This window comes from Halichoerus grypus, chromosome 1, assembly GCF_964656455.1.
Source record: "Halichoerus grypus chromosome 1, mHalGry1.hap1.1, whole genome shotgun sequence".
Taxonomy (NCBI): Eukaryota; Metazoa; Chordata; class Mammalia; order Carnivora; family Phocidae; genus Halichoerus; species Halichoerus grypus.
Genome location: NC_135712.1, coordinates 191002039 through 191021717, shown reverse-complemented (window position 1 = coordinate 191021717; position 19679 = coordinate 191002039). Strand labels below are relative to the sequence as shown.

Below are 19679 nucleotides of genomic sequence, written 5' to 3'. Positions count from 1 at the left end.
GCTGGTTCTTAAGCAAGAATCCCCAGGGGGAACCAGTTGCTAGCACTTTGGCACCAAGTGGGGCCAAGGGATCCTCTTATCAGTACCTCTCCCAGATTATGCATTTCCAGTTTATGCACATGTATGGTTGCAGAATGGAAATCCTTATCTTCTTAGAGTGCTGGACTTTGACCTTTGAGGACTGAAGTTCACGTCAAACTGACATAACTTTTGGGTAGTCACACAGGGCAGGAACCCTCCCCAGTCTTTGTTATTCTAGTAGGCGGACTGGCCTTTTAGCTTGTGTAGAGGGAGAAGGATTTGTAGGCTAACAGCCTTCACATTTGTAGTTCTTCGCTTATCATGCGAAACAATTAAGGTTTGGTTGCTTGCTCACGTGGGCCATTTTAACTAACATAGAGTCCGGGACTAGCCAGTAGAACTCTTTGTGATGATGAAAATGAGCTCTATGTCCGCGGCCCAGTCTGGTAGCCACTAGCTACCTGTGGCTCTTGACCACTGAAATGTGGCGAGTGCAGCTGAGGAACTGAATTTTACACTTTATTTAATTTCAGTCAATTTAAACAGTCACATGTGGCTAGCGGCTACTGTATTGGACAATGGGGATAGACCATTCTATTTGAGGATTTTATATTATATTTTGTAATTAAATATAGAAAACCTTATACGCGCACATAGTAACAATTCAAAAGATACAAAAGGATATCAAGTGACAAGTCTCCCTCATCTCCGTCTCTGGTCCCCCTGTTTCCCTTCCCAGTGGCAGCCCTGATAACCAGTTTCTTGTGGTTATCTTATGGTCCAGAAACATTTCATACATATATAAACATATTTCTTTCTCTTTCTCCGTTCCTCCCCTCTTTCTCTCCTCTCTTCCTTTAATGCAAGAGGTGTTATTCTATCACTCTTTACTGTTCCTGGGGTTTTGTTTGTTTGTTTTAGAGGCAGGGAGGGGTAGAGGGAGAGAATCTTAAGCAGTCCCCACACCAGCACCGAGCTCAGAACGGGCAGTGGAGCTCACGACCTTGAGATCATGACCTGAGCCGAAATCAGGAGTTGGACGCTCAACCGACTGAGCCACCCAGGTGGCCCCGTTCCTTGGTGTTTTGAGTTAACAACAATCCTTGGAGGTCATTATTTTATGGCTTACATTTAATTTTATTTGTATTTAATGGCTGTACATAATAGTCCTTTATAAAGTTATACCATCATTTACTTAACAGGCCCCCTTAGAAGTGAGCATATGAGTTAATTCCAGTCTTTTGCCATGATGAATACTACTGTAACAAATAACTTGCGCAAGCATGATTTCACGTTAGGTGTAAACACAAACTCTTAGAAGTGAGACGGTCAAGTCGAAGGAATGTATGGTTTACATTGCCTCAGATTTTTACCAGATTGCCATCCATAGATAGAACTTGTTGATGGGACTGGAAGTTGGTGCCTGTTCCAGCCTCAGCGACAGTCTGTTAGTGAACTTTTTGTTCTTTGCCAGTGGGATAAATGAAGATTGCCATTACCTTGTAGGTTTAATCTGCGTTTCTCTTATTATAAATGAGATTGAGGGTCTTTTTATATGTTCAAGAGTCATTTCCTTTCTGGTAAATCGGCTACTCAGATCATTTTTCTATTGGATTTCGTTGTTGTTTTAATTGATTTGTAGGAACCTTTTATACATTCAGGAAATTAGTCTCTTGCCTCTGATTTATATTGACAAATCTTAATCTTGTTCGTGGTCTCTCTTTCCCTGTGGACATTTGAAAATATTTTATGCGGTGAATGTATTAATCTTTTTGTTATGGCCTCTGCGTCTCGTATCTGACTTAGACTTAGCCCGTGGAGGTATTTTCAAACAGGTCTCGTGTCTTCTTCTAGAACCTCCATGGTCCCATGGTTCCTCACTGACTCCTCTGAGATAGTTGAGGGGTTTTGTGGATTTTACCTTCCCTTGCCTGGCTCCTCATTCTCCCGCCGTGGTACCTTTGCTAGTGGCTTTCTGTCCAGCCCTGGTTTGGAGCTGTGGGGGGCCCTCTCACTAGCCACTCGGGGAGAAACATGATCCTCATTTGTCCACTGGTTGCCACCTTCTTCTCATTCCTTTCTCTTTTTTTTTTTTTAATTAAAAAAATTTTTTTAAGTAATCTCTACACCCAACATGGGGCTCAAACTCACAACCCTGAGATCAAGAGTTGCATGCTCTACTCACTGAGCCAGCCAGGCGCCCCTTCTCATTCCTTTCTGAGTACAACTTTGAGGTAAACCCTAATCCCGAATGGAGAAGGTGAGATTCAATCTTTATTTGGGGGTCTTAGTTACATTTGTAGGTCCCAGAGTCCCCTTTTGCCTCAGTATGCCTGACAACCCCTACCCCCCCCCACCTTGCCTTTCTCCCCACTGCAGCCCCGGAATCACCAGGTCCCTCCCTGTTTTGTCCTCTCACTGCAGATCTCTTCTATGACCTCCTGCATGCCTTCCTAGGCCCTGCTCATTATCTGACATATCCTGCCCTTTGTGCCGGTTGCTTAATTGGGATGGGTGACTTGAACAAGAGGTGGGCAATAAAGCCGCAGGATATTTGTACTCTGCCTGTGCGGAGGAGGAGAGCACTCCGCCTCCAGCGAAGCCAGCAATTTTGTGGCTGTTAGCACTTCATTCATATTCTCTAATATGATTTAATGCTTTGTCATTTTCTTTCTTGTGATTCCAGAATCTCATTTTCAGCTTCTGCCAGAGCCAGTAGCAGTTGGGAAAGAAGGCTGTGTTCTTTGAAGAGTGAGTATGGATTTTTAACACTGTTGATTACAAAAAAAACAAAAGACAAAAAACAAGCAGCCCTCAATGAGCTTGGGGCTCCTCTGTAAGCTTCCCCCAAACCCCTCTCAGGCCAACTTGTGGTGGGTGATTTCTCTGGTTCAGTTGGTTTGGTGGGGAAGGGTGTGGGCACCTGAAGGTCAGCTACATGCCCCAAAGCCCCCTATGGACAGTTCTCAAAGCCTGTGCCAGGAGAAAGGCTCTGAGTTTGAAGGGAGTCTGGAAGATCTGAGCCTCTGGGAAGGAAACAGGATGCTTTCCTGGGGAGTGTGATGCTTGAACTAGCCCAGAGGTGGAGAGGAGTTCATCTAACAGCCAGGACATGGTTGTGCTCCACAGAAGGGAACAGCCTGAGGAAAGACAGAGCGTGAGGCTGTGCGGGGTGGCGTGGGGACAGGAGGTGGTCATTCGGGGTGCAGGCAGAGATGTGGGAGTTGGTCCAGGAAGCTGGGTTGGGATCGTATCGAGTGGTTCGAGTTCACATTCGACCAGGGCAGCCTAATGTATGGGTGGGAGTTGTGAAGGTTCCCCTGGCAACTAGTGTTCGGGCTGAGACAGAATGGGAGCAAGAAGAAATGAGGACCTGGACCCAGTGTGGTGGCTCAGGTAGCTGTGGTCTGACTCACACTTGCTGGGAATGTCTTCCTTCCCGACATTCCTAGGATGTGTTCGACAACATCAGCCTCAGGAATTGGTGGCAAGAGGCTTTCAGGGGTATAAACCCCCTAAAACTGTGCTCCTCTTCCTGTGTGGCCCTACCATGCACTTAAAATGTGACAGGTGTGACTGAAGCACTGAACTCTGAATTTTATTTAATTACATTTAAATAGTCATGTATTGAACGGCCTCGTTTGTCTAGACTCACACAAGTTGGCTCCAACGCTGGCGCCTCTCCACTTTTGCATAAGAGGAGTGGGAAGAGTGGAAGATGTATCGGCCTCTGGCAGGCTAGATTGATGGGGAGACTGTCGGCAGAAATGAATGAGAAGGGGAGAGATGTGTCTGGGACATGGTAAGACTGTTGAGTCATGCAGGTGGTCAGGCAGGCTTTTAGAAAAGTCTGGAAGGGGGTTCTGGCCAGGCATGTTGAGTTCTGAATTTCCTGAAGGAGGGAATGGTGGAGGATGTAGGGATGGAGAGCTTTCCAAGGAAGACTGTGAGGAGAGCATGATAGGAAGATCAGGAGAGAGAGGAGAGCATCATGGGAATATCGAGGGGGAGAGAGTGAGGAGCGCATGATGGGAATATCGGTGGGGAGAGAGAGGATAGCATCTCAGGATCCAGGTCAGGTGTGCTCATTTCAACAGCAGGGCTGTCAGGGGCACTTGGCTGGCTCAGTCAGTAGAGTGTGTAACTCTTGATCTCAGGGTCATAGTTCAAGCCCCACACTGGGCATGGGGCTTTAAAAATTTTTTTAATTAATTAATTTAAAAAATTAAATTAATTAATTAAAAAATTAATTAATCACTAATAGGGCTGTCAGAGCTGCAAAGCACAGAGGAGGAAAGGGCTCAGCCAGACTGAGGTGGGGACAATAAGACAAGGAGGGCATAGAGTTGGGCACCTCGTGGCGGTAATCCTGGGGGCCGTGCCACACTTTCAGTGATGACTGAGCAAGCTTAACTGCTTATTTGGAAATTTCAGTGTGATTTTCTTCCATGATGGAGATGATATATATGATAAGAAGTTAGAACTGCACATTTCTTGGGGTGCCTGGCTGACTCAGTCAGAAGAGCATTTGACTGTTGATTGTGCGGTCGTGAGTTCGAGCCCCACGTTGGGTGTAGAGATTACAAATTAAAAACAAAAAATAACTTACCATTTCTTGAATTATTGTCTCATCAAGTCCTGGGGCTTCCACATACGAGAATCTTACCATCTTTGTATTTTTTCTAGCTGTTAATCGTTAGTGTGATAGTTTTGAGGGATTGCTTTATCTTGACAAGAACCTAGTTTCAAAAAGCAGTGTTAGGTGGATGCAACAATATTTATAATATTTAAGGGCTGGGATATTATACTCAGATTTTAGGGACTTAGCGTTTTCCTTGTGGAAAACATTGTAGGAAGAATTTTTGGCATCCAGTAGTTATTCCATAGATGGAGGTTGTGGCTCTCACATCTTTGGCTGTGGTGGTGGTGGTCCTGGTTATTACCGTTGCTACCATTGTTATAGTAATCATTATTTTGAAGAGACCAGGACTTTAGTCTGTCAGATATGATGGTATATGGGTAAGATATCTAGGGAAAGGCAAGATTCTTGGAAAATGTTTCACATTCTATTTTTTCTTAGAATTTTGCATTATACCCTAAGATGAAGGTATTGGAACTCAGGATTCCCAGTTTTCCAAAATCAGTGAGTACATGGAAAGACCATCGTGACTCATTATGCCTCACTCCCCCCCCAGACCAGGGACTTGGAGATGCCGTGTGTATGTGGGTCCACTGGTGTATCCTCTATCCAATTAGTCCTCACCCCTGTATTCAGAGACAATGGCCCCAAATGCACAGCTTGGACGCTAACGGGAGGAGGCTGGGTGGCAGGCTCCAATCTGGGATGTGAGAGTGTGTTACTCTCCCTGGTGTCCTAACAGCCAGCTCTCTTCTTCACACTGTGCCACGAGGCCATGGAGATCATTGTCCTTAACCCTGGGATGCCTCGCTTTTACTCAGCAGAGATGTAAAATGAGTGCATTTTTTCCCCCTCTTTTTCAATCTTTTTCAATAATTGGGGCAATATACATTGTCAAGCCACAGATATTTGCCTGGTACTGTTTTAGGTTGTGGGAACAGGCAACAAGGAATGAGATTCTCGAGGGGTGCAAACCAGATCCTCCTCTTTAATTGCCTGGCATCATTTCAGAAACATTTTAAGTCTTCAGAGTAGGAAAAGACCAAAGAGGTGATTTGGATGAATGTTCTTATTTAATGGGTTGAGGAAACCAAGCCCTCGCAGCTGGTGTGTGGAAGAGCCTGGTAGGAGAGAACCAGCTGGAATGTTCCACCCCCAGCCCGGTTGGGGCCCAGCCCTCACTCATGTGGATCCACCCCAGGGGCGGCCGTTGGTGTTTCACAATTATGATTGTCGCAAGACCGATACTTAGCCTAGTTCGCATTGTTCTTGAAATTGACTCCTTTTAACTTAATTTTAAAAATTAATTTGCATCCCTACTATAAATTGGAAATCTCTCTCTACTTGCTAGATGGGATGCTGCCCCATTCATGAATAGCTTAATAAAGACAATTAGATCTTCAAAAAAGAAAGGAAGGAAGGAAGAAACTGTAAAAATCAACACAAAGAAACCATGTTATTAAGTAGCTAGGGACTGTTGCTCACGGGAGGGGAAGGCTTAGAGAGGTATCTAGTAACACCGTACTGAGAGTTCCGTTGACCGAGCCAGAATGGACAAAGAACCGGAAGCCGACTTCTCAGTATGGGTGTCAGTGTGATGTTACCCGGTTAGTGCTGTGGAGCCCTGAGCATTATTTAGTATCCTCCTGCTCCCTAATGTCATCTTGCAGGGCATCAGCTGTATGGGCCCCGTCCTTTGGCCAACTCCATTTTCCACCCTGTAGTTGATTTTCCATCATTGGTGGCTCCAGGTTCACAAGGGTTCCATTTTCCTGTCTCCAACCTCTCCTCTGGGTACACAGAGTATCCTATAAACAAACCTCAGCGGGGTAGGAGAGCTGCCTTTTTATTTTTATTTTATTTTATTTTATTTTGAAAGAGAGTTTTATTTTATTTTATTTATTTTATTTTATTTTATTTTATTATTTTATTTTATTTATTTTATTTTATTTTATTTTATTTTATTTTTTTATTTTATTTTATTTTATTTTATTTTAATTTCATTAAATTGACAGAGAGAGACAGGGAGAGGGAACACAAGCAGGGGGAGAGGGAGAAGCAGGCTTCCCGCGGAGCAGGGACCCCGATGCGGGGCTCGATCCCAGGACCCTGGGATCATGACCTGAGCCGAAGGCAGACACTCAACGACTGAGCCACCCAGGTGCCCCGAGAGCTGCCTTTTTAAAGGAAAGCTGGGGCAACTCCTTTTTCACATGAAGGATTATGGGACGCCTGGGTGGCTCAGTCGGTTAAGCGTCTGCCTTCGGCTTGGGTCATGATCCCAGCGTCCTGGGATCGAGCCCCGCATTGGGCTCCCTGCTCAGCGGGTGGTCTGCTTCTCCCTCTACCTGCTGCTTCCCCTGCTTGTGCTGTCTCTCTCTCTGACAAATAAATAAATAAATGAAATCTTTAAAACGAAATCTTTAAATAAATAAAATGAAGGATGATGCAGAGGTAGGGATAGTCACCTACTCCTTATGCATACAGAAAACTCAGGGGGCGCCTGGCTGGCTCACTCAGTAGAGCGTGCACCTCTTGATCTCGAGGTTCTGAGTTTGAGCCCCACGTTGGATGTAGAGATTACTTAAAAATAAAATCTTAAAGAAGACAAAGGAAAACTCAGAAAGCATTAGTTTCTTCATCCATGGCCGGTCTACATTTGACCTGGTCAGGGAAGGTGTGCAGGCTTCTCTGTCATATGTCCCAGCCTTGCTAAATCAATCATGCTGTGCAAAAGCTCCTCATCGAAGACTTCATTCTGCAATGAAACGGAGGGTGGCTCCAGATGAAACCTTCTCCCAGACTGGTTGGGACATCCATAGCAGGTGTTGACAAAGCCGTTACATCTCTTTTTGATGATCATACCTTCACCTTGGGGCCACCATCTCCAGTGTCAGGGCCTGTGATGTCATGGCCTGTGATGTCCTGGCCTTGGGCATAAAATGCTCTAGTTCCTCGTCCAAAGCAGCATCATGTAATTAACTTCCTGCAGCTCAGACATCGGAATTCATGGTAACCCTCAGCAGTTTTTAAGGACTTTGTGTAATGTGGAACAGTCCTCTGGAAGCTGACAGGTCCTATTCTCGTTGACTCTTTTGTGACCCACAGTGTTCAAACAGATTTGTAAAATTCTCTTCACTCCGAAAGTAATTTGCTTACCCCTTGACCCTGAGGCTAGTGATTCCTCCAGGGAGTTTTGTAATTACTGAAAGAAAAAACCCTCTTACAACATCATTGGGAATAGTTGGGGTTGTCCCTAAAACAAAGAAGATTGAGCCCATTTTGTAACTTTGCTTTTTGTCCTGGGCTCCTCTTGGCACTGAGAAAGAATATAGACTATTGGCCCTACCAGCAAGGAGCTTTCTAGAAAGTGAAATAGGCCAATGAGTTAAGTGCGCCGGAACGTGCTTATGGTGACTGAGATATTGAGAGGACAGTTAAATCAGAAGCACACACAGTGCTTCTGCCCCTGAGAAGACTTTCATTCCTACAGATTCAACACTGTTCCCGGATAGAGTGTGTGTACGTGACTGAAAAGCGCTATGTGACCCACCTATACGTGCATCTGTATTCCCCTGCCCCCTACCAAGGCTGTGAGGGGCTTGTTCACCAACCGCTTTGTAGGGGAGAAAACGTGTAAATGCGAGAAACCAATATTGCATTATATGTTAACTAACAAAATTTAAATTTAAAAAATTGTAAATGCAAATGTCCTATCTTCATGGAGAAATTAGGAATGACAATGAGTGTGAGTATTTAACAGCAAAGAGCTTACAAAGATTGAAAAAAGGCTATTTGAAAAAAAATTTAGACAAAGTAGAACTTGATGCAAAGGGAGTGGGTCCAAGCAGAAACCTGTTTTGTAATCACGACTCTTCCAACTGAGTAACCTTGGGCAAGTTGCTTAACCTCTTTGTGCCTTAGTTTTCTCAGCCTATGGAACAGCATAGAACACCCACCTTGCCTGTTGGACAGGACTCTGGTGTGCTATACCGAGCGTTGATCACTTACAGCCTGCTGGCCAAATTCAGCCTGCAGCCTGTTTCTAATAAAGTCTTATTGGAATACGGTCACTCCCATCTATTACATGCTGGGTGTGACTGCTTTCTCAGTACAGTGACAGATCGAGTGGTTGTGACAGACCCTATAGCTCTCCCAGTGCCAAAATATTTATCATCTGGCCCCTGTGTTCAGTCACATCAGTGAGGTCATATCATCAGCATCATGAATTCATTGTAAAATTGAAGTATGTTGACAGAGGTCTATGGGTTGACAGAGGTCTATGGGAGAGATCTCTTCATTTCACAAGAAATATAAGGAAGGGCAGGATTTGCTGGATATTAATGCATTTTCTTGAAGAAGTCTTTGTTTTGTTTGGTGAAATGTTGGTTTGTTCTTAGGCATCTGGGAATCTTCAGGTTGCAAAGGACCCCCCCACCCCCCTCACCCCCCGCTGCACAGGTCCTTGCGGGACTTATTTTCTTGATTAGAGAGGATGATGGGACTTGCAGTATTTCTCATTCCATGAGAAAATGAACCGTGTTGTGAACGCCTAAGACAGGACAGAGTGGGGGCTATACTGATTCAACTGAGATCATGACCTGAGCCAAAATTAAGAGTCAGATGCCCAACCAACTGAGCCACCCAGGCGCCCCTGTCCTCTCTAACTTTTAATTTTTAAAAATTGCAAACTTACAAAAAAGTTGAAAGAATACTTACTACTACCTTGTAACCTTCACCTGGATCCACCAGTGGTTAATGTTAATCATATTTGTGTTAATGTTCTCTCTTCTCCCCTCCTCGCCACATTTTTTTCCTCAATTTTTAAGTGAGCGGCAGAAACAAACATTGAGTAGCAGATATCACTATTCTTCACTCCTTAATGCTTCAGCAGGCATCTCCTAGGAGGAAAGCTATCCTCCTACGTACAAATGTAACCACAATTTCATGCCCCCCCCCGCCCCCGCTCAAGAATTGTGTCTCTGATACAGTAATATTATCTCATATCTGGTCCTTACTCAGATTTCCCCATTGGCTTTTTTTTTTTTTTTTTTTTAAAGATTTTATTTATTTGACAGAGAGAGACACAGCAAGAGAGGGAACACAAGCAGGGGGAGTGGGAGAGGGAGAAGCAGGCTTCCTGCTGAGCAGGGAGCCCGATGCGGGGCTTGATCCCAGGACCCCAGAATCATGACCTGAGCCGAAGGCAGACGCTTAACGACTGAGCCACCCAGGCGCCCCCCCCCATTGGCTTAAACAGTGTCCTTTATAGCTCAAAAAAATTCCAGGATCCTCTCAAGGATTCTTTGTTGTAGTTAGTTGTGCCAATTTAGATTTTTTAAGCACTTGTCAGCCTTTATTCCCTCCTGACCTTTACTCTCATTCTGGGTCCTTCTGTCTCCCACTTTGCTTCTCCTCCTCTTCTCTTGAGACAGAGTTTCAGTATTTACTCTCTTCAGCCCTGCAGGTGTCGGCCAGTCTTAAAGAGCAGGATGGATCTTGACGTGGTTAACATGTTTGTGATCGCGGGCGGCACGTTGGCCATCCCAATCCTGGCATTTGTAGCCTCGTTTCTCCTGTGGCCTTCAGCGCTGATAAAAATCTATTACTGGTAAGTTAATTTTATACTTGAAGTATTCAAGAGCGTCATAACAGCAGTGTCGTCTTCTCGCTTGTCCTTTTGGTGGCGGTTTTTCAACATTTTATCGTGAAATATTTCAAACATACAGAAAAGTTGGAAGACATCCTGTCTTGAGTCTGGGGAGTGTTCTTGAAGAATTGGTGGTCGCTCCTCACTGGGTAGATTTCTTTCTGGTTTCTGATCGCTTCTTTGCTGGGGAGGCCTCACTCCCAGAGTCACTGATTCTGTCTTCAGGCAAGGATTGTGCATGGTTACGGGAGCTCCTTTGGTATTTTCTTGGTTGTTGAATTCTGACCCAGTGATGTCCTGACAGGGGCAGTGATGTGCACTGAAAAATGAACTGGAAAGACCAGGGCCAAGGAGATGGCATGGGTAGGACAGAATGGGTTTTAGATTTGTTCTAAACGTGTTCATTGGTAAAGTGATGGAAAGAAAAAGAAGTTTCCAAAATTGTTATTCTTGTACCATCTTTATGAGTCTTGCTGTATCTGTAGAACAGCTCTACTTTCCTTTTGTATTTTCTTTAGAGTAAGTCACTCTTTTTACCTTAAATCGATTTAAGAGTGATAATAAATATTACTACCTTAAGCAGAAAATTTGCCGTACTTGCCATAAATAGTAAATTAATATTAAAAAGTAAAAATGAGCACAATGTCATTCAGCGGTGTTCTTAAATTCTAGCTTACCAAAGACTCTGTGTCTCCTTTCTCTTTGTTACAAAGTCCAGAGAGGTGTGAAAGATGTAGCAGCCCCGAACAGAAATCACCCCTCATGCCCCATGGTGTGTGTCCCCTGGGGAAGGCAATCCCAAAATAGCCCTGGTTCCTCTCTGTGCCCCAGGGAGAAGGGAAGCACATTGAGATTTAACCGGGACTCTGGCAGTTAGAACCGCCTTCTATGCACGGAGGAAAGAACGCAGAGAGGTTGCGTTCAGCTTGTGCCCTTTATCTGCTCTCCTTTCTGGCTCCCTTTTGTTTCATTAGAGTGTGGAATTTTCCGCCTGCCAGCCAGGCTCTGATCCTTGAAAAGAAGCTAATTGAACAGAAGGGAGCTTTTCATCCTCACTCTCTCGCTCCCTCTTGGAGGGGGGTGGCAGTGGTAACCCTTTCAGAGGGTCACCCAGGACCCACCTCTGCGTCGACCACCTGAGATTCTGGCTGCATCCGTGTGATTCCCCTGCAGTGCTGGCAGCCGGAGAGCTTGGGGGCCCAGGCCCCCCTGTGGCCCCTGCCACGGAGAGCCCAGAGTCATGGACCCCTCGTGGCTCAGCAGAGGCACCATGGCTCTCCACACACAAATGCCATCTTTCTTAACTCCAGTCAAGGCAGAGAATGCAGTTCAGTGATGGGGCCCATCACCATGGATATGGCTGCAGACAGAGGTGTGATCATATAAAGGCCGATTCCACCCACCACATGCGGAAACCGGCCTCCATGCTGTGTAATCCCTTCCACCCACAGCCTACTTGGGCTGTCAAGGAGAAGGCTTTCAGGGTCCAGAGTGTCAGAATAGTTTTGACATCTGAGCTTTGAAAAGAAAAATAACCTCATAGCAAATAATTCACCTTTTTATTGAGTTAAAATTCACATAACGTAAAATTCACCGTTTTAAAGTGTATAATTCAGTAGTTTTAGTACATTCATGGTGTTGGAGCACCTTGCTGGCTCAGTCAGAAGAGCATGTGACTCTTGATCTCGGGATCGTGAGTTTGAGCCCCAAGTTGGGTGTAGAGATTACTAAAAATGAAAACAATGAATTGTGGATCACTACATCAAAAACTAATGATGTATTGTATGGTGACTAACGTAACATAATAAAATAAAATTTTAAAAAAAGATTACTAAAAAAAAAGTAAAAATAAAAACTTAAAAAAAAACATACATACGTACACACACACACACACACACACACACACACACACAGTGTTGTGCAACCATTACCACTATCTAATTCCAAAACATTTCCATCTTCCCAAAAGGAGCCCCCGTACCTGTTTGCAGTCACTCACAGTTTCCCTGTCCCTTCATCCCCTGGCAGCTTTTTTTTTTTTTTTTTCTTTTTTTTTTTAAAGATTTTTATTTATTTATTGAGAGAGATAGTGATAGAGAGCATGAGAGGGGGAGAGTCAGAGGGAGAAGCAGACTCCCCGCCAAGCAGGGAGCCCGATGCGGGACTCGATGCGGGACTCGATCCCGGGACTCCAGGATCATGACCTGAGCCGAAGGCAGTCGCTTAAACAACTGAGCCACCCAGGCGCCCCATCCCCTGGCAGCTTTAACTACATCTTCTGTCTCTTTGGATTTGCCTATTTTGGCCATTTCATATAAATGAGATCATACAATTTTTGGCATTTAATGTGTGATTTCTTTGACTTAGCGTGTTTTCAAGGTGCATCTGCTGTAGCGTGTGTCAGTATTTCATTATTATGGCTGAATTCTAGTCCATTGTGTGGTTATACAACATACTATGTATTTATTTATTTTTTAAAGATTTTATTTATTTATTTGACAGAGAGAGAGAGACAGTGAGAGAGAGAACACAAGCAGGGGGAGTGGGAGAGGGAGAAGCAGGCTTCCCCCTGAGCAGGGAGCCCGATGCGGGGCTCGATCCCAGGACCCTGGGATCATGACCTGAGCCGAAGGCAGACACTTAAGGACTGAGCCACCCAGGCACCCCCATACTATGTATTTAAAAGGACATTTGTATTGTTTCCACTTTTTGCCTATTGTGAATAATGCCACATAGCAAATAATTCACTTTTATTAACAAATAATACCACTAAAATCCTGTGAGGTCCCACAGAGCAGAGCATTCAGTCCCTTATTTAAATGACAGTATAGGGACGCCTGGGTGGCTCAGTGGATTAAGCATCTGCCTTCGGCTCAGGTCATGATCTCAAGATCCTGGGATCCCTGCTCAACGGGGAGTCTGCTTCTCCCTCTTACTCTCCCTCTGTGCACTCTCGCTCACTCTCCCTCTTATTCTTTATAAATAAATAAAATCTTAAAAAAAAAATAAATGACAGTATAGATGCATGTGATCTTAAAGCCTGGCCATACCTGTCACTCTGCTCAGAGCTGTAGCCAGAGGACAAACACAGTGTTCTTGATTTCATGAACTCAGGCACACAAGCCAAGAAGAAACCCAGCTGGTTGGAGAGAATGTAAATCCTAGAAAACCTTTTGGTTCATGCCAGGTCGAATTGAGGCATGAGGGGTTGTGATTATGGTACTAGAACGCATGATGCCATTGCAGAGGGCTGTTGGAAATCCTGTGATTTCCTCTTCCTCCCGCCCCCTTCGAAAGGCACAGCCTGTTTCCTTCATGTCCCTCACTGCAAGTGACATTTACCCAGTGAGGGTCCTGGGATGAGTCACTTACGTCCCTTAACCACAGCTACTCCTCCAAACACCTTTATTTGCTCAGCTACCCATAATGATCACCATTGGGTTCACTGTGCAGAGCTAGGTGGGGCAGGTTAATTTTCAGGGTTGCTGTGTGAACAGCAATAGACAGTAGAGCTAGCTGGGCTGGGCGTCGCGAACACCCCAAGCTGCTCGCCGCATGCCCAGAAGGGTGTGCTGTAATCATCACAGCAGGCTCTCTCCTGGACATCTCTCTGGGATCTTCTGAGCCTGTTCTGAGGGAAGAGGAACAGGTGTCCCCAGTAGACCAAGGCTCAGTGTCCCTGGAGCATGGCCAGCCTCTCTCCACAGCAATGTGGACCATGGTTGCCCCTGTAGGAGGCACCAAACGCTTTGCTGTGAGTCAACAGAGAACCACAGTTGGAGGTGCTGGGGCCGCTGTGGGTGACATCAAAGGCAGCTCACAGGATGAAAGAGACTGGGATTTTTAAAAGATTTTTATTTTCCCTGAAGAAACTCAGTTGTGACCTAAAGGTAAGAAATCATAAATATAAGAGAAAAAGATGGACAAGAATTGAAAAAGAAAACTAGCATTGTTTGCAGATGATTGTGTTCATAGAAAGTCCAAAGGAATCTATAGATAATTTTTTGGAATTAATAAGTGACTTAGGCAAGATTGCTAAATACAAGATAAGTAAACAAAAATCAGTTATAGTCTTATATGACAGCGACAAAAAATAGAAAACGAAAAAAAATTTAATGATACTATTTACTGTTGTATCAACAAATACAGAATACCTAAGAATAAATCTAAAGAACAGTATAGAAGTCCTCTGGACAGAAAACTATGAAGTATTAGAGAAATTTTGAAAGACCTAAAGTAGTGGAGTTACAGACAATATTGTGAGTTGGAAGACTTTCTTATCACTGCGATGTTAGATTTCCCTAAAATGATACATAGTTCAATGTACACTCATTTAAAATCCCAACAGGTTTTTTTTTTTAAAAGATTTTATTCATTTATTTGAGAGACAGAGAGAGAGAGAGAACGTGCACAAGTGGGGGGGATGGGCAGAGGGAAAGAGAGAAGCAGGCTCCCCGTTGAGTAGGGAGCCCTATGTGGGGCTTGATCCCAGGACCCCGGGATCATGAACTGAGCCAAAGGCAGATGCTTAACCCACTGAGCCACCCAGGCGCCCCCCCCAGCCAGTTTTTTTTAATGGAATTTAATAAACTGCTTTTTAAATTTATAAAGAAAAGCCTGACAGTCTTGAAGAGGAACAATGCGAGGTGATTTACATGACCAGCTGTCAAACCTAATTATAAAGCAACAGTAAATCAAGGCAGTATAAAATTGGCACAAAGAAGGGCAAACCAATGGGACAGGAGAGCCCAGGAACAGATGTACATAGATACAGTCCCTTGAATTATGACAACGGTAGCACTGCTTTGCAGCGGGGGAAGGGGGCTGTGTCAGCTAGATATCCATGTGGGAAAAAGTTCACCATGACCTGTTTGGTAGTCAGAATTATTAAAACACCCCCACAAAGATCTACCTCTCTAATCCCGATAACCTGTGAATATGACAACAAATCACTCCCACAGTCGTTATATTATATACAGTTGACCTAAAGACAGGATTATCCCAGGAGGCCTGATCTAGTCATATCAGCTCTTAAAAGTGGAGGGGTTTGAAAGACGAGAAAGACTCAGTGCTGTGGCTAGTTTGAAGTCAGAGAGGACCCCATGAGAGGGAATGCTAGTGGGCTCTAGGAGCAGATGGCCTCTGGCCTGACAACCAGCAAGACAGCAGGGATCTCAGTCCTAGACCCCAAGGACTTGAATTCTGCTAATAACCTAAAAAGCTTAGAAGTTGATTCGTTCCCAGAGCTTCCAGATCAGAGCTGGCGGGTGCCTTGATTTCAGCTTTGTGATACCTTCAGAAGAGAACTCGGCTAAGCTCACTCCTGACCTACAGAATCTTGAGTTAATAAATGAGTGTTGTTTGAAGCTGCTAAGCTTGGTAATTTGTAACGCAGCCATAAAAAAGAATACGGCCTCATCTACAACCTTGTACCATGCACAAAAATCAAATCCAGGTGGATTATAGATCTAAATGAAACAATAAAGCTTTTGTAAGAAAACATAGAAAATCCTCACAACAGAGGTTATCCAAATGGCCAGTAAACGTATGTAATGGCGCTCAACTTCATTGCCCATACAGGACATTTAATAAATGAAAACCACAATGAGAGGCTATTTCCCACCCACCAGGATGGCTTACGTGAAACAGGCCAACAATTCCAAGTATGGGCAAGGATGTTGTATTCATATCCTAGAGCTGCTGTGATAAATGACCACAATGTGGGTGACTTAAAACAACAGATATTTATTCTCTCATAGTTCTGGAGGTTGGAAATACCAAATCAAGGTTTTGGCAAGGTCGGTTCCTTCCGGCGGCTCTGAGGGACAATCTGTTCAGTGGCTCTTCCCTAGCTTCCGGTGACTGTGAACTATCCTGGGCATTCTTTGAGTTGTAGGTATGTCCTTCATATGTAGATGTGTCACTTCACTGTCTGCCGCTATATGTCACACGGTGGTGTTCCTTTGGTGTGTTTCTGGGTCCACATTTCCCCTTTTTTATAACTGTACCGGCCATATTGGATTTGGGGCCAACCCTAATCCAGTATGACCTCAACTCAACTCGATTTTATCTGGAAAGACGCTGTTTTGTTTTGTTTTTTGGACACTGTTTCCAAATAAGGTCGTATCCCCAGGTTCCAGATAGACATGAATTTGGGGGAAATACTATTCAACCCAGTATGGATGTGGAGCAACTAGACTCTGGCATATTGTTGATGAAAGTGTAAATAGGTTTGGAAAACTTTTTGTCAATATGACCCCCTCATTTCACGCAATAGAAGTATGTCTGTATGTGTATATACATATATACATATATACACACACACACATATATATGGAAAGAGAGAGATCAAAAGATGTATAAAAGAATGTTCCATAGCAGCTTCGTTTATTGTACCTCTGAACTGGAAACATCAGTGTCTATTAATACCATAATAGATAAATAAAGGTATAGTTGTGCCATTATTCGTATAGTATTCAGTGGAAAGGAAAGAACTTGTGCTATATTGTACAACACAAACATAATATTGAGTGAAGGAAGTCAGATACACACAAATACTTATCGTATGATAAAGTTCTGAAACAGCAGAACTGTCCTGGAGACGTAAAGGGAGGCAGGGGTGACCTTTGGGGGGTAGTGATGGGGAAAGACACAAGATAGGCAACTGGGATGCTGGTCATTTTCTAGATCCTAATCTGGGTGGCAGATGCTGGATTCATTCATTTTGTACAAATTCATCAGGCTGTACACTTAAAATTCATGCCCCTTTTTAAAAAAAGCTACCATATGATCCAGCAATTTCACTCCTAGGTGAGCTGAGAACACCAAGAGAACTGAAAACATACGTCCACAGAAAAAGTTGTGCATGAATGTTCATAGTGGCATTATTCCTAAGAGCTAAAAAGGAAAAACAACCCAAATGTCCATGAACTGGTGACTGGATAAACAAGTATGCGTATCCATATGATGGAATATGATTTAGCCTTAAAAAAGAATGGAGTACTAATACATCCTATAACATAGACTAACTTGAAAAACATTATGCTAAGTGAAATAAGCCGGACACAAAAAGCCACATACCAAATGTGACCCCATTTATATGAGATATCCAGAATAAGCAAATCCATAAAGTAAACACAAAGAGACATGAAGGAAATTAGTGGTTACCAGGATCTATAGGGAGAGGGTGATGGAGAGTGAGTGCTAATCAGTGTGGATTTCTTTTTTTTTTTTTTTTAAGATTTTATTTATTTATTTGACAGAGAGAGAACACAAGCAGGGGGAGCAGCAGAGGGAGAGGGAGAAGCACGCTCTCCACCAAGCAGGGAGCCCGATGCGGGGCTTGATCCCAGGACCCTGGGATCGTAACCTGAGCCGAAGATAGACGCTTAACCGACTGAGCCACCCAGGCGCCCCCCCCCCCCTTTTTTTTAAATTGCGGTAAAATATATGTAACATAAATTTTACCATTTTACCCATTTTAAAGTATACAGTTCAGTCTTGTTTCTTTTTGATGAAAATGTTCCAGATAGATAGTGGATGGTTGCACTACTTTGTGAATATACTTAAAAAAAAAAAAAATCCTCAGTTGTATTTAAAAGGGTGACTTTTATGGTATGTCAATTATATCTCAATAAAAAGAAAGCTATACTCAACAGCCTAGTCATTAGGGAAATGCAGATCAAAACCACAGTGAGATACTACACAAATTAGGGTGGCTATTATTACGTATTTTTTTAGAGTTCCTATTTAAACCAGAAAATACCAAGTATTGGTAAGGACATAGAGAAACCCTTGTGCATCGCTGGTAGAAACGTGAAATAGTACAACTGCTGTGGACAAATTTAGTGGTTCCTCAAAACAAAAGTTACGCTTAGAATTACCTTAGGATCCAACGACCCTACTTCTGCGTACATACCCCAAAGACTTGAAAGCAGGAACTCAAACCGGCATTTATATACTGATGTTCGTAGCAGCATTACTTACAATAGCCAGAAAGGTGAAACTTCCCAAATATTCATTAATAGATGAATGAAAGGTCACCTGGGTGGCTGTGTTGGTTAAGCAACTGCTTTCATCTCAGGTCATGAACCCAGGGCCCTGCTTCTCCCTCTCCCTCTGCTGCTCCCCCTGCTTGTGCTCTCCTGCTCTCTCTGTGTCAAACAAATAAATAAAATCTTTAAAAAAAAAAAGATGAATGGTAAACAAAATGTGGCACCTATATACAATGGAATGGTATTCAGTTTTGTTTTTTTTTTTTTAAGATTTTATTTATTTATTTGACAGAGAGAGACAGCGAGAGAGGGAACACAAGCAGGGGGAGTGGGAGAGGGAGAAGCAGGCTTCCCGCGGAGCAGGGAGCACGATGCGGGGCTCGATCCCAGGACCCTGGGATCATGACCTGAGCCGGAGGCAGACGCTTAATGACTGAGCCACCCAGGCACCCAGAATTTCATTCCTTTTAAAAACTGAATACCAGGGGCACCTGGGTGGCTCAGTCGTTAAGCGTCTGCCTTCGGCTCAGGTCATGATCCCAGGGTCCTGGGATCGAGCCCCACATCCGGCTCCCTTCTCCGCGGGAAGCCTGCTTCTCCCTCTCCCACTCCCCGTGCTTGTGTTCCCTCTCTCGCTGTCTCTCTCTCTGTCAAATAAATAAATAAAATCTTAAATAAATAAATAAAAAATAAAAGGAATGAAATTCTGACACCTGCTATAACATGGATGAACCTTGACATCATTATGGAATGTGGAATAAGCCAGACACAAAAGAACAATGTTGTATGAATCTGTTTATATGAGGTTCCTATGATAGGCAGACTCATAGCGATAGAAAGTAGAATAGAGGTTATCAGAGGCTGAAGGGAGGAGGGGAATGGGGGGTTATTATTTAAGGGTGATAGAATTTCTGTTTGGGATGATGAAAACGTTCTAGAAATGGATGGTAGTGATGGTTGATGTACAACATTGTGAATGTACTTAATGCCACTGAATTGTGTGGTTAAAATGGTGAATCTTCTGATGCATATTTTACCACAATAAAAAAGAAAGAAAGAAAGAAAAAGAAGTGTTAAAGTACTTTTCCACCAGAGGTTCTTGTAACCTAGTAACGCTGAGACTTAGAGGATGAAGGGTCTGGACCCTGGAGGAGTGTAAATGTAAGCAGTGGAGTATCCATCACTCAGCCATAAAAAAGAAAGCTCTTACCATGTGTGACAACATGGATGTACCTAGAGGGTATTATGCTGAGTGATATTTCAGTCAGAGAAATACCGTGTAACTTCACTTATGTGAGGAATCTAAAAAACAAGACAAAGGAACAAACAAAAAACAGGAAGAGAATCATAAATGCAGAAAACAAACTTGGTGGTT

At 43.7% G+C, this 19679-nt stretch overlaps 1 protein-coding gene across 4 annotated transcripts in view; it reads left to right on the top strand.

Moving 5' to 3' along the window:
* The window catches only part of ABHD6 (abhydrolase domain containing 6, acylglycerol lipase), a 51842-nt gene that overhangs the window by 8795 nt on the left and 23368 nt on the right, over positions 1 to 19679 (top strand). For 2 of the 4 annotated variants that reach the window (XM_036071717.2, XM_036071718.2), the window contains exons 2-3: positions 2708 to 2772; positions 10120 to 10271. In XM_036071717.2, coding sequence (XP_035927610.1) covers positions 10153 to 10271 — 119 coding nt within the window. In that variant the 5' untranslated portion in view covers positions 2708 to 2772; positions 10120 to 10152. The remainder of the gene's footprint in view (positions 1 to 2707; positions 2773 to 10119; positions 10272 to 19679) is intronic. The other 2 variants (XM_078076750.1, XM_078076758.1) reach the window with 2 other exon arrangements.